General features: G+C 39.5%; 1 protein-coding gene across 1 annotated transcript in view; it reads right to left on the reverse strand.

Annotated features, from left to right (window-relative positions):
* PDE5A (phosphodiesterase 5A, cGMP-specific) overlaps window positions 1-13,815 on the reverse strand; it is a 128,748-nt gene that overhangs the window by 103,133 nt on the left and 11,800 nt on the right. Inside the window, exon 2 of the mRNA XM_010835012.1 lies at window positions 11,142-11,231. Within this exon, the coding sequence (XP_010833314.1) occupies window positions 11,142-11,231 (90 nt within the window). The remainder of the gene's footprint in view (window positions 1-11,141; window positions 11,232-13,815) is intronic.

A 13,815-nucleotide genomic window follows, 5' to 3' on the forward strand; every position in this document is an offset into this window, starting at 1 on the left:
AGACTGGTTCCAAATAGGAAAAGGAGTTCATCAAGGCTGTATATTGTCACCCTGTTTATTTAACTTATATGCAGAGTACATCATGAGAAACGCTGGACTGGAAGAAACACAAGCTGGAATCAAGATTGCCGGGAGAAATATCAATAACCTCAGATATGCAGATGATACCACCCTTATGGCAGAAAGTGAAGAGGAACTCAAAAGCCTCTTGGTGAAAGTGAAAGTGGAGAGTGAAAAAGTTGGCTTAAAGCTCAACATTCAGAAAACGAAGATCATGGCATCCGGTCCCATCACTTCATGGGAAATAGATGGGGAAACAGTGGAAACAGTGTCAGACTTTATTTTTCTGGGCTCCAAAATCACTACAGATGGTGACTGTAGCCATGAAATTAAAAGACCCTTACTCCTTGTAAGGAAGGTTATGACCAACCTAGATAGCATATTCAAAAGCAGAGACATTACTTTGCCAATAAAGGTCTGTCTAGTCAAGGCTATGGTTTTTCCATTGGTCATGTATGGATGTGAGAGTTGGACTGTGAAGAAGGCTGAGTGCCGAAGAATTGATGCTTTTGAACTGTGGTGTTGGAGAAGACTCTTGAGAGTTCCTTGGACTGCAAGGAGATCCAACCAGTCCATTCTGAAGGAGATCAGCCCTGGGATTTCTTTGGAAGGAATGATGCTAAAGCTGAAACTCCAGTACTTTGGCCACCTCATGCTAAGAGTTGCCTCATTGGAAAAGAGTCTGATGCTGGGAGGGATTGGGGGCAGGAGGAGAAGGGGACGACAGAGGATGAGATGGCTGGATGGCATCACTGACTCGATGGACGTGAGTCTCAGTGAACTCCGGGAGTTGGTGATGGACAGGGAGGCCTGGCCTGCTGTGATTCATGGGGTCGCAAAGAGTCAGACAGGACTGAGCGACTGATCTGATCTGATCTGATCTGATAGGTGACTTATGTTTCAGGAGCACAGCAAACCTCTTTATCTATATACAAATATATTCTTTTTCAGATTCTTTTCTATTATAGATTATTAGAAGATACTGAATAAGTTTCCTGTGCTACATAGTAGGTCCTTGTTGTTTAAGATATTATTTTATTTTTTTAATATTTTCATTTATTTATTTGCTGAATGGGGTCTTAGTTGTTCTCAGGTGAGAACTTCTGTTGTGGCACAGGACTCTCTCGTTGTGGAGCATGGCTCAGCAGCTGTGGTGCACAGTCTTAGTTGCTCCACAGCAGGTGGGATCTTGTTCCCTGGCCAGGGATTGAACCTGCATCCCCTGCATTCCAAGGTGGATTCTTAACTGCTGGACCACCAGGGAAGTCCCTAGGATACTGTTTTAATTAAAAAGTAGAGTTCCTCGTTTATCATCTGGCCAGTTTTAAGGAAAGATACTGAAGCCTCAAAATACACTTGGTACATTTGGTGGTTTCACAGTATGTCCACTCACCCTTTGACATTCCTCTCTTCAAGAGGTGGCACCTCATTGCCCTCCTCCTGAGTCTGGATTTGATGCCTGGCTTCTTTCCCTTTTTTATATTTATTTATTTGGCTACATCAGGTCTTAGCTGCAGAACAGGCGAGCTCTAGTTGCAGCAGGCACTCTTAGTTGCGGCATGTGAGATCTAGTTCCTTGACCAAGGATCGAACCCAGACCTTCTGCACTGGGGGTGTGGAGCCTTAGCCCCTGGACCCCAGGGAAGTCCCTGACGCCTGGCTTCCAGTGAATAGTTACTATGAGGCAAAAGTGAGCAGCTCTGGGGCCTTGATCATCCAAGGCGTGGCTGATTGCTCCATGCTCGCTCTTTGCCACATGCTGAGGACACAGCGTGATATGGGAGGGTCTGCTGCCAGGGCGAGCGAGCCCTCTGGGAAGCGCACGCTCACACACGAGGCAGGTGTCCCCACAGCATCCTGAGTGCAGCCACGGGCAGGGAGCCGGGGCCAGAGCCACCCAGCTGGCTAGGCCGCTCGGGCATTCCTGAACCACGGAAACTGAGATAACAGAGGCTGCTGTTCAAAATCACTAAGCTTAGAGATCATTAATGTCACCCTCATGATCACCAACTAATTAGTAATAATCAAATGGATCTGGAATTCTAAATCCAGACCATTTTCACTTTACTTCACCAAGTGATGCCAAAAAAAAAAAACACACAAAGATGATTATGATTCAAAAAATTTTAAATATCATCTCTTACACTTTAATTTGAACTCTGCATAGAATATTAATTTCCACTCTGTGGTAGAAGAGAAATAAGCAGGAACTTTTCAATGTGGATTTAATAAGAAGGAATATAAAATACATAGTTTATAAAGCATTTTACCTATGTCATCTTAGCTTTTAGATGGATACAGATGTTCATATATATATCTACTGATAGCAGCCATGTCACTGACAACTATCTAAACTCTTTAAGAATGCATAAAAATTAATAATGCATGAAAATTATTTAATAATAAAAATCCATCCCAAGGTGTAATTATGTGGCTCTGGGTCAGATGTTATACAAAGAAATTATGCATATCTGCAACTGGTTCCAGATCTCTACTAGTCATACTTCAGGATCTATATAAAACATCTCAAAATTAAACTTATAAATGCTCTATCAAACTTAAAATGAAGTTCGAGAATGATTATTCTAAAAGTACAATGAAGATAAACCTCATATTGAAGAAAACACAGCATTCACTCTGAACCAATTTTCTGAGCATCCACAATAAAATTTGTAGCCTACCATTAACGTAATATTCAGTCTCAAGGGTTTATTCACTCTTCTCCAGGATCAGCAGTGTGGCCTCAGGAATCTAACCTATTAGTACTATATTGTTCCTCTGATACTCTTAAGAAATGTTTTTTCCTGAGGAAAATCGTTACCATCTTTTTTGTAAAATACACTTGTTTATTATTTAAAGGGCAATGTGGAAAAAGGAAAAGACCATCAACATCAAGATATCAAGTCTGGAACCATCGGAAACTTTTCAGAGTATTTTTGTTTTGTTTCTAAAACAAAGCTATGAGAAAATATCACAGGGGAATAAATGCAATGGGCATTTTATAAATTACAAAAATATATATAACTAGCCAATTCTTCAGGACTAAAATAGATCTACATCCACTGCCCGTCTACAATTAAACTCTCCTTATTTGTGTAGCTATGTTTTCATCTAGGCTGATTTGGAATTGTAGGATTATGTATAAGGCTCTAACATTTATTTTTCCAAGCTTACATGTCCAGTTTAAGAAAAGCTCAGTTTTCCAGTAGTGCAAGCAGGATGTCATACGCAAGTATTTCGCCTGCCTCCACCATCTCCCAGCTTCCTCTCTCAAGGCTGTGGGATAAACACAGCAGGGATCTGCTGTATGAAACCACAGCTTTCATCCTTCCTCTGTGATTTCTCCGGCTCTCAAAAATCCAGACTTTCAAATTTATGCACTGAATACCGAACGTATTTAACATTGTCCTGTTACCTTGTACTGATGTCTAATTTCTGATACAAAATCTTCTCAATGAAACTGAAAAAAAAATTTTTTTAAGTATCTTCCTTGCTTCATTAAAAAAAAAAAACAACAAAAAAACCTCATTGCCTAGACCAGTGCTTTACATATTACAGTGATTCAACAATTACTTTTAAGATAAGATCATTTAAGAGGGGATGACCGGCCCCATTACTTTACGGCAAACAGATGGGGAAACAGTGGCAAACTTTGTTTTTTGGGCTCCAAAATCACTGCAGATGGTGACTGCAGCCATGAAATTAAAAGACGATTACTTCCTGGAAGGAAAGTTATGACCAACCTAGACAGCATATTAAAAAGCAGAGACATTACTTTACCAACAAAGGTCCATCTAGTCAAAACTATGGTTTTTCCAGTAGTCATGTACGGATGTGAGAGTTGGACTATAAAGAAGGCTGAGTGCCGAAGAATTGATGCTTTTGAACTGTGGTGTTGGAGAAGACTCTTCAGAGTCCCTTGGCCTGCAAGGAGATCCAACCAGTCCATCCTCAAGGAAATCAGTCCTGAATAGTCATTGGAAGGACTGATGTTGAAGTTGAAACTTCAATACTTTGGCCACCTGATGCAAAGAGCGGACTCATTTGAAAAGAGCCTGATGCTGGGAAAGATTGAAGGCGGGAGTACAAGGGGACGACAGAAGATGAGATGGTTAGATGGTATCACCGACTCAACGGACATGAGTTTGAGTAAACTCTGGGAGTTGGTGATGCACAGGGAGGCCTGGTGTGCTGCAGTCCATGGGGTTGCAAAGAGTCGGACACGACTGAGCAACTGAACTGAACTGAAAAAATTTTTAAATGAGCAGATAAAGTCATGTAGCCTAGTTTTGGAAAACATTTACTTTTGTATACTGCACTTAAGATTTATAAACTTGATTCCGTTAATGCTTTACTTTATGATTTTTGGCATGCAACAAATCTCTCTGACTCATCAAAATATTTATATCATAAAATTAGCTGATATGTTTTGAAGTTTTTCAGGTTTCTTTTAAAAGAAGATATAAACAGTTAGATAGAGAGCTAAAAATGCTCCTTTATCACACTGCCAAAAAAAAAAAAAAACAACCTTATCATAAATATTTCTTTATGGCTGTTACATTTGCACTGAAGAATTATGTCATCAAGTACGATAAGATAAACTCAAGATGATAAAAACAGAGGAGAATAAAAGCTCTGATTCCAAATTAGATTTCTGCTTAATAACCGGAGTCGACATTCAACCAAGAGAAAACAGGTGTCAGCCTAACCTGACATTATTGGATATAATCTCCACCTCAGATCAACAGGAACGTTTTCAAGAACTTGCATTATTTCACAATGTCCTGGCTTCTACCTCATTGATGCAGCCATTGGAAAACAAAGCGCTCATGTCCACATGCCATAATAAGCAATACTTCAAGAGAGGGTAGTGTTTCAGGAATAGATCAGCTGAGCTACAGAGAAAAGGCTGAGTTTCCCTGCTGCTGCTGCTGCTAAGTCGCTTCAGTCATGCCCAACTCTGTGCGACCCCACAGACGGCAGCCCACCAGGCTCCCCCGTCCACAGGACTCACCAGGCAAGAATACTGCAGTGGGTTGCCATTTCCTCCTCCTGAGTTTCCCTACGCTTCTTTACTAAACATAAAAGAACCATCTAGTTATAGTAATAACTAATGCGTATGACAAAAATAAAAAAAATGGATCCAAGTGCCCAGGCCTGAAAAATCCAGTGTTAAGCCTAAAAGAAATTTAACCGCAGCTCTAAAAATTTACACACTTGCTATAAATGTTTTCATGATGCTTCCTGTGCACGTCACAGAGCACACGCGCCCAGATTCACATGAACCATGCTCCTGCAGCTCACATCCCTGGAAAACATTTCTTCATGTTTACTGGATGTATCACTCCAAATACATTATAAAGGGCAGACTCTGACCCCTCTTCCTCCCCACCCCCACCTGCTCCCTTTCTTCTTCTTTTTTTTTTTCCAATTTAAAAAGGTCTGTCGGCAGAGTGGTTTGAACACAACTTTGAAGAGCCACCAGAATATAGCCAGTTCTCCTTGTCTCCACCTTCAAGCCTGGCTTCTATGTGGTCACATATCACATCAGGGAACTTCCTACCCCCAAATCAAAAGTAATCTAAACATTTACTGCAGCAGCTCAAGAAACAATGAGGCGGAAGAAAGAGAGCGCAGTCATCGTCCACAATGGAATTTTAAATAACCCTCTTGCCTAGGTTTCAATTTCAGATTCGCCAAGTTTTAGTTATGTGACTTTGGCCAAGTTCCCTAAATGTCCCGTATCTCAGTTTCATCTTCTGTAAGTGGGAATAAATTAATGACCACCTCCTCTGGTTGTGACAAAGATTTAAAAGAATTAACATGCATCAAGTCCTCCAAACAGTTTCCACAGGATAAGGAGTTATTTCCCAAGTCCTACCCACGTTGTTCCTCAAACCATTTTATTATACAGCCTAGACTGGCTCTTTTCTCTCCCTTGACCCCTTTACTTTTTGTCCTCATTCATTTCCTCTAGCCAATAGTTCTGTGACCTTTCCCAAATAAATTACTTTAGCTTCTTTTAGCGTTTCCAGTCCGCTCCCTACCACCACCACCCTTTGCCCATTAACCCCACTGTCTTAGAAGGGAGTATACAGAGAAGGGAAGGTTGTAAACATTTATCCTCTATGACTTAAAAAAAATTATATCACAGAAGTTTTAGGAATATCTATGATCTTGAGTTTCAAAAAGGCATTGCACTATCACACTTACAATTGTAACACTAATGCAAAGAATTCCTGAAAATGTTCAATTAGTTGGAAGATTTCACAAGAAGAGAGGCAGATGAAGTGATTACATATTTTACTGAATCTTAAAAACCTTCCTGAATATTCTGGACTATGTTGTAGTTCAGACCCTAGTATTCAGTATTCAATTGCTCCTTTCAATCAGCTCTCCAGAGCTGGTACCTTAAGAAACTAGGGTCACTAAAAGGCGCCAAGGCATTTACTAAACAATCAATAATCACATTTCATCTGCGGTTCCTTGGTAATTGGTTGGAGTCAGTGTCCACTTACATGATACAACTGCACTAACACAAAGAGAAGAAACCAAATTTACTTTGCCTCATTTACGAGCAAAAACAATGAAAAGTATCTTTCTTTGAAGCTTAAGGTTTGTTAGAGGGTGAACAGACCAGTCAAGGACTGTGCTGGCCATCATTTGATCCCAGCTGGCTGCTTATTATGTGACTGATGACCTCTCCATCCTTTTTTTCTCATGAAAGTTCCATGTCTCCTTTAAACAAATGACAGTTGACATTTATGGATCGCTTCCCGTGTGCCAGGAACTATGTCAAGCCCTTTGCATGAACAAACACATTTAATCTTTACAACAACCCTGTGAGGTACGTCCTTTTACAACCCTCATTCAGCAGCTGAGGAAACTGAAGAGCCAAGGGATTAACCAATTCCATCCTGGTTTCTCATCAAGTAAGTGTTGAAGATGGGACTCGAGCTCAGAGCAAGCGTTAACAACTACTCCCCAAAGCCCTACTGGGGCTCTCCCATTGTGATTTAAAAAGCTTGGTGGGAGAAAGAGCACTTTTCTATTGCATGTACACAACAGCAAACATTACTCCCAGTTTGTTTATGTATCTATAAATCTAAAGATAATTTTGGAGTCCATACAGTTCGTCTTCTTAGTGTTCTTTGTCAGCTAAATGACTTTTTATACCACAACCAAGCTGAGAGTATGACTATTTTTCTGTTTCTCTTCATTCCTTTTTTTCTGAAGAAATAATTCTCACAGGAAATAATTTCAAACCCAGCAGTGTGAGCGTGGGAGGAGAGGACAAAGAATGGGGAGGGTCAGCAAGATGTTTAAAAAGCTGTGTTTGGAAACCTTCCCATCAGTAAAGTTACTAAGACGCCAGTGAAGTCACTGAAAATTCTTTATCTCATGAAATGTTCTGTGTGAATACGCTTTTGTGAAAACCAGTGAAGAGCTCAGTCTTCTCATCAAATCATCGCAGGGTCAAACAGAGACAGCAGGGGAGGAAGAAGAGGCCTGGAGGCAGGCAATGCTGAGAATGCTGAACAATGCAGCAGAAATCTTAGGGGGAGCTCTGGAAAGTCACAGTCTGGGGACCTGCGGCTGAACTCACTTTACTCAGGTCTGTAAGCGAGCAGATGGCCCGTGACTGTGAGCGAGGTTATTTATTCACGTAATCAAATTTAAGTGCTAAAACTTTTAAAAGTTGACACCGACATGTGTTGCCTAGGGATGTGAAGCAACTAGAACTCTCATACACATCAGCGGTTAAAAAAGCGTACGGCACAGTCACTTTGGAAAGGACTTTGGAAATTTCTTATAGAATTCAACACCCAACACACGACCTGGAAATGCCCCTCATATATATTTACCCAAGACAGGCGAAAATATGTCCACAAAAAGACCAGTATGCAGGCATCAACTGCGTGGCTTCTCCTAAGAGACAAAAACAACTCAAAAGTCTACCAACGGATGAAGAGATAATCAAACCGTGGCACATCCACACCACGGAATAACCACTCAGCAATAAAAAAGGAACACACTACTTACACATGCAAGAACACGGATGAATCACACGCATGACACAGAGTGAAAGAAGGCAGACACACAGGACTACATACCGTGTGAGTCCACTTATATGATGCATGTGACATTGTAGAAAAGGCAAGATATCAGTGACAGAAAACAGTTCAGGGACTGTTGGCAGCTGGGGGTTGAGGGAGGAGAAGATCAACTACGGGGGTGCAGCGAAATATCTGAGGGGACAGAAATGCTTTGCATCTTTTCAAAATTTTATTAGTGTTGTTATTTATTTGGCTGCACTGGGATCTTTAGCTGTAGCACGTGGGATCTAGTTCCCTGACCAAGGATGGAATCCTAGGCCCTGCACTGGGAGCGCAGGCTTAGGCACTGGACCACCATGGAAGTCCCAGATACTTTGTATCTTGATGATAGTGGTAGTCACAGGACTGTACATGCATCTTGTAACGATAACCCTGTATGCGAGACAGCAAAAGAGACACAGATGTATACAACAGTCTTTTGGACTCTGTGGGAGAGGGAGAGGGTGGGATGATTTGGGAGAATGGCATTGAAACATGTATAATATCATATAAGAAACGAATTGCCAGTCCAGGTTCGATGCAGGACACAGGATGCTTGGGGCTGGTGCACTGGGATGACCCAGAGGGATGGTATGAGGAGGGAGGTGGGAGGGGGGTTCAGGATGGGGAACACGTGTATTCCATGGCAGATTCATGTTGATGTATGGCAAAACCAATAAAATATTGTAAAGTTAAAAAAGAAAAAAAAATTGATACAATAAAAATGGGAAAACATTAAAAAAAAAAAAACCTCATCAAACTATACACTTAAAATGAGTGAATTTGATTACCTAACTTGTACCTCAGTACAGCAGGGGTTTTTGTTACTGTTGTTTTAGTTTAAGCACCCCACTCCAGTACTCTTGCCTGGAAAATCCCATGGACGGAGGAGCCTGGTAGGCTACAGTCAATGAGGTCGCAAAGAGTTGGACACGACTGCCCGACTTCACTTTCACTTTCCTCACTGGCAGTTACCGAGACAGAAACGTGTGTACCCAGAGGATGCTCTCTTGCAGAAAGGCAGTCTCTTCACCCTGGTGATGTTGTTGCATATTCTCATGGATTCCCTCAATCCTCAGTGTTCATGAAACTTAGAAAGAGATGTTTAACCAGAGCGTGATATGGGCTAAGTCTCTCGACCAGTACAAAGTTGTTTCTCAGGCCATGGTTTTAAAACATACTTATAAGCTAAAAGCTGAACATCACCCTCTTAAGTGCACACAACTACATCCTGGTTTATAACTAGGGCAGCCAGATAAAACATAGGATGTCCACTCAAATTTAATTTTAGATGAATAACAAATAGTTTTTTAGTATAACTATGTCCCCCAATATTGCGTAAGATATGCTTTGTATTTCCTTTATCTGGCAATCCAATTAAAGAACAGCATTGGTCCATGTAAGGTCTTTTCAATTTCATTTATTCATTCATAATTAATTAGCCAATTAATTATTTAATCTCATATATATGTTTTAGCTGCAGGTATTTTTAGTAATCATGGCTGCAACTACCTTAGGAAACCATGCAGCAACTCTAAGGCACTGAGAAGGTATTTAGAAGACTGAGAAATTACTGACTCGGGACCTGTTCACCTGTGACTGCAGGCCGGGTGCACCTGCATCACCTCAGGCTCGTGGGAGACTCCCTCAGGGCTCACCTAGACTACTGAACTCAGAACCTGCATTTCAAGATCCCATGTGCACAGTCCTGTTTTGGAAGCATGGAGTTAGAAGGCTGTGCTTTAGCATACATAGTGGGGATCAAAGGGAAGCTGACTTAAAGTACAGAAACTCCTTAGAAGAATATTTTAAAAGTTCAGACATTACTTCAAGATCTGAATCATGGTACAGTACAGGTACCAGGAATGAAATCGAAAGAAAGAAATGGAAATGGGAAACACTAATAGAAAAAGAATCTGTGGAACTTGGTAAAAGACTGGATGGGCTTCCCAGGTGGCTCAGTGGTAAAGTATCCACCTGCCAATGCAGGAGAGGAGATGCAGGTTCCACCCTTGGGTCAGGAAGGACCCACTCCAGTATTCTTGCCTGGAAAATCTGCAGACAAAGAAGCCTGGCGGGCTATAGTCTGTGGGGTTGCAGGAGTCCGATAGGACTTAGTGACTGAACAAAACAACTGTGGTTTTAGAATTTCTAAATGTTCCACAGGTGATTCTACTTGCAGCCAAGGTTAAGAACCACAAATAGGAGCTCTTTCCATCTATTTGTTTTCATTTAGAGAGATGATTTTCAACCCTGGCTACACTTTAGAATTATTTGAGGAGCTTTACAAATGTATCGGTGTCTACACCCAGCCTTAGAGATTCTGATTTAATTTGTAACTTTTTAGAAGTTCCACCGTTGTTTGTAATGTGCACGCAGGGCTGAGAACACTCAAGTGAAGCATTCAGTTTAAACAATCATTTATTAACTATTTTTTTCAAATGAATGTAAAATGAAGAGAGAATTCAGTATTTACAGAATCCAAACCTTCTAATTAGATGAAATATAAACCAACCTATTTTCATCTGCTTGTTATAATTTCACAATAAATTTTGCCTGGAGTTAGCTACAATAATATCCATTTTTTTCAAATCCTCATTTTGAATAAAAAATAAAATCAGTTGATGACCACTGAGATTGGATAACCATTTATGAAACATGCATTATTCAAGTGTTCAAAATATAATATGAAATAAATTGATTATAATCACAACCACAATTATATATCTTAGGATAGAGTGAGATCTTCAGGAAACAGAGGTAAAAAAAAATTACATGTCTAAAATGTATTTCTAAGTAAAAGTAAATAATCAGGATACAATTCTATTACTGAAGTCTAAATAAAAAAACATCAAGCAGAACATCTAAGCACTTTCCAGTTAACTGCACTACAGCATGATTTCAGAAGTATGAAACATAAAAAATTTTTTTTCAAAAAGAAAAATGCTTCCAAATGACCTTTTATAAAATGGAAAACTGGCTTACCTCTTCCCTATGATTCTTAATTGGCATACAAAGAATACTTTGTGTCTTGTAGCCTGTAATTTGGTCAACTTCTGCATTGAATCGAGGATCCTAGTAAGGAAGATGAAATTCAATTTAGTGACTGACTTGTTCAATGATTGATGTCATTTTTCTGATTTATAGGATTAGAGAAATCTAACCTTTGACTTACCTTGTTGCTCTGAATGTTAAATTTTATCATTGTAAAACGTATCAAATCATATAAGTACATATAATCTTTGACAAAGATAAATTTCAAGTTTTTTAAGGAAGCTAGTGTTCATGAATAAATACAGATGCAAAGAAATGTTAAGAAATAAAGAAAATTCAAAAGAGTAACCAATGTAGACAGTCTCACTTAAACTCCAGAAAAAGTGACAACTCTCCTATTCTGTAATACAATTTGCCTATTCCCATCTCATTGATTCTTCTGAAAAAGGAAAGCATCTCTGGTCTGAAATGTTTTCCTATAAAACCCACCACCTCCAAAATGACCTTTCCAATACTGATGTTACTTCCCTTGTAACGAATGACCTTGTTCTGTGACTAGAGGAGCATGATGGGCTATAGTACATTGGGCCGCAAAGAGTTGGACAAGACTGAGCATAACACAATAGCAACAAACGATTGTTTATCTATTACCTCAATATTCTGTATTTCTATCTCAGATGTTCATAAGAATTAAAATCTTTCTTTTTTATTTAATAAAAGTGCCTTCATCAAACTATAAACAACTCCTTAATCTTCTGAATCTCTTTCCCCTTTCACAAAGTACATTCTTGCACATCCAGTAATCACAAAGGGCTTTTGAAATGTGTAAAAGTTCAAAATGTAGGTTAAAGAAAAAAAAGATGCATGCTATTTTCCATTAAACCAGATTAAGAAGATTAAAGGTAGGCTGTAAACTCTGTGAGGGTTGGTTCATTGCTGTATTCCCAAGATCAATTCAGGAACTCAAAAACATTTGTTAAATAAATGAAGCAATTCATTAACAACTGATACCACAGTTATCCAATGTGATCATTCTTAGCTTACTATAGCTTAAAACAAATCTTGTAGAGGTCGGATAAGCTCAAGGAAATGGACAGATATGAGCACATGACATACAATTAGAATGGAAGCAAATGTACCAGAATATAAATATCTGAACGAATATTGTTCCCTTCAAAGCAGCAGCCTTGGGAACTTACATACTCAACCTAATAATAGAATTATTGCTGTAAAAACTCTGCTTTTGGAATTCCCTTTGGAAAATATGGAGTACTCACACTGGAAAAATCCTCATCTTTGAAGGTCATTTCTATTTTTTTTTTTTAATTAGTCTAACGTCACGCAAAGCCAAAGCTGTGAATGAAGTAAATGATTACACTAAATTCCATCAAACTAGGGTCAGAAAGGAGGCTAATTTTCCCATTTAGAGGGCTGAATTTGGCCTTAAAGACAAACTTTCAAAAGTTACAAAATGGTGGCAAATCAACATATTTTATATTACAAATGAACACTATTGCATTTTAATTTTTCTGCAAACATGTTCAAAGTTGTATTGAAAAGACAGAGAAAATCTTGCCTGAATGTTTCCAAAAAACAGTTTTAAATAACATGCTATATTGCAAGGTATCTAAAGAAAGCAGACAGGCTACTGATATGGATGAATTAAAAGAAGTTAAGCATTATGAATTTATATAGGGAATTATTCCATAGGCTAATAATCAAAATATGAATGGAAATGCATCCTCAGCAATTATTTTGTTAATGAATATCTGAATCACAAGACCAATTTATAAAGAAGAGGATTAAACCCAACTATCTAATCAAAGCAAGAGTTTGAAATGTATAAGACTTCCACAGATTTTGTGTATATTGGAAGTTTAAAATAAACAGCAACCTGGGATTTCACTCTTCAGTGAACGAAGTAGGAGAAATGTCTGCCTCAAAATCACTTTAAGAGAATTTTGGCATCTCAAAGAATTTGCCTTTGACAATGCACCCAGCACAAGGGCTACAAACACGGAGAACTAACGCTTCTAGGTCCAGGAGCCACTGAAAGAAAAATGGAGCACTATTATCGCTATTGTTATTTCTTTCACTGTTTATGAGAACATGGCAGTGAAAAAAAAAAAAAAACCCAAAAAACTTAAATATCCATCTCCTATAAAAAGCAACTAGTACCAGACTTGTCCTCCTGCTGGAAAATATCCGACCAGATCAAACAACTGAGACAGCTAAACCGCACACCGTGCAGAGGCCGCACATGGCTGCCCTGCGGTAATCTCGCTCCTCCAGGCAGCACTCCTCCCACCAAGGAGAAGGCAGGTGGTCTGCAAAGGAACCACAGTTCCAAACGGAACTGAATTCAGGGCTTCTAAAGTGCTTTACAAATAGCTGATGAAAGAAGAGAAGTGAAGGGCAAGGGAGAAAGGGAAAGATACACCCAACTGAAAGCAGAGTTCCAGAGAAGAGCAAGGGGAGATAGGAAGGCCTTCTTAACCGAACGATGCAAAGAAATAGCAGAAAACAACAGAATGGGAAAGACTAGAGAGCTCTTCAAAAAAACTGGATATATCAAGAGAACATTTCATGCAAGGATGGACACAACGAGGGACAGAAGCAGTACGGGCCTAACAGAAGCTGAAGAGATTAAGACGAGATGGCAAGA

Source organism: Bison bison, unplaced genomic scaffold (assembly GCF_000754665.1).
Source record: "Bison bison bison isolate TAMUID 2011002044 unplaced genomic scaffold, Bison_UMD1.0 scf7180017845482, whole genome shotgun sequence".
In the NCBI taxonomy this organism is placed as follows: domain Eukaryota; kingdom Metazoa; phylum Chordata; class Mammalia; order Artiodactyla; family Bovidae; genus Bison; species Bison bison.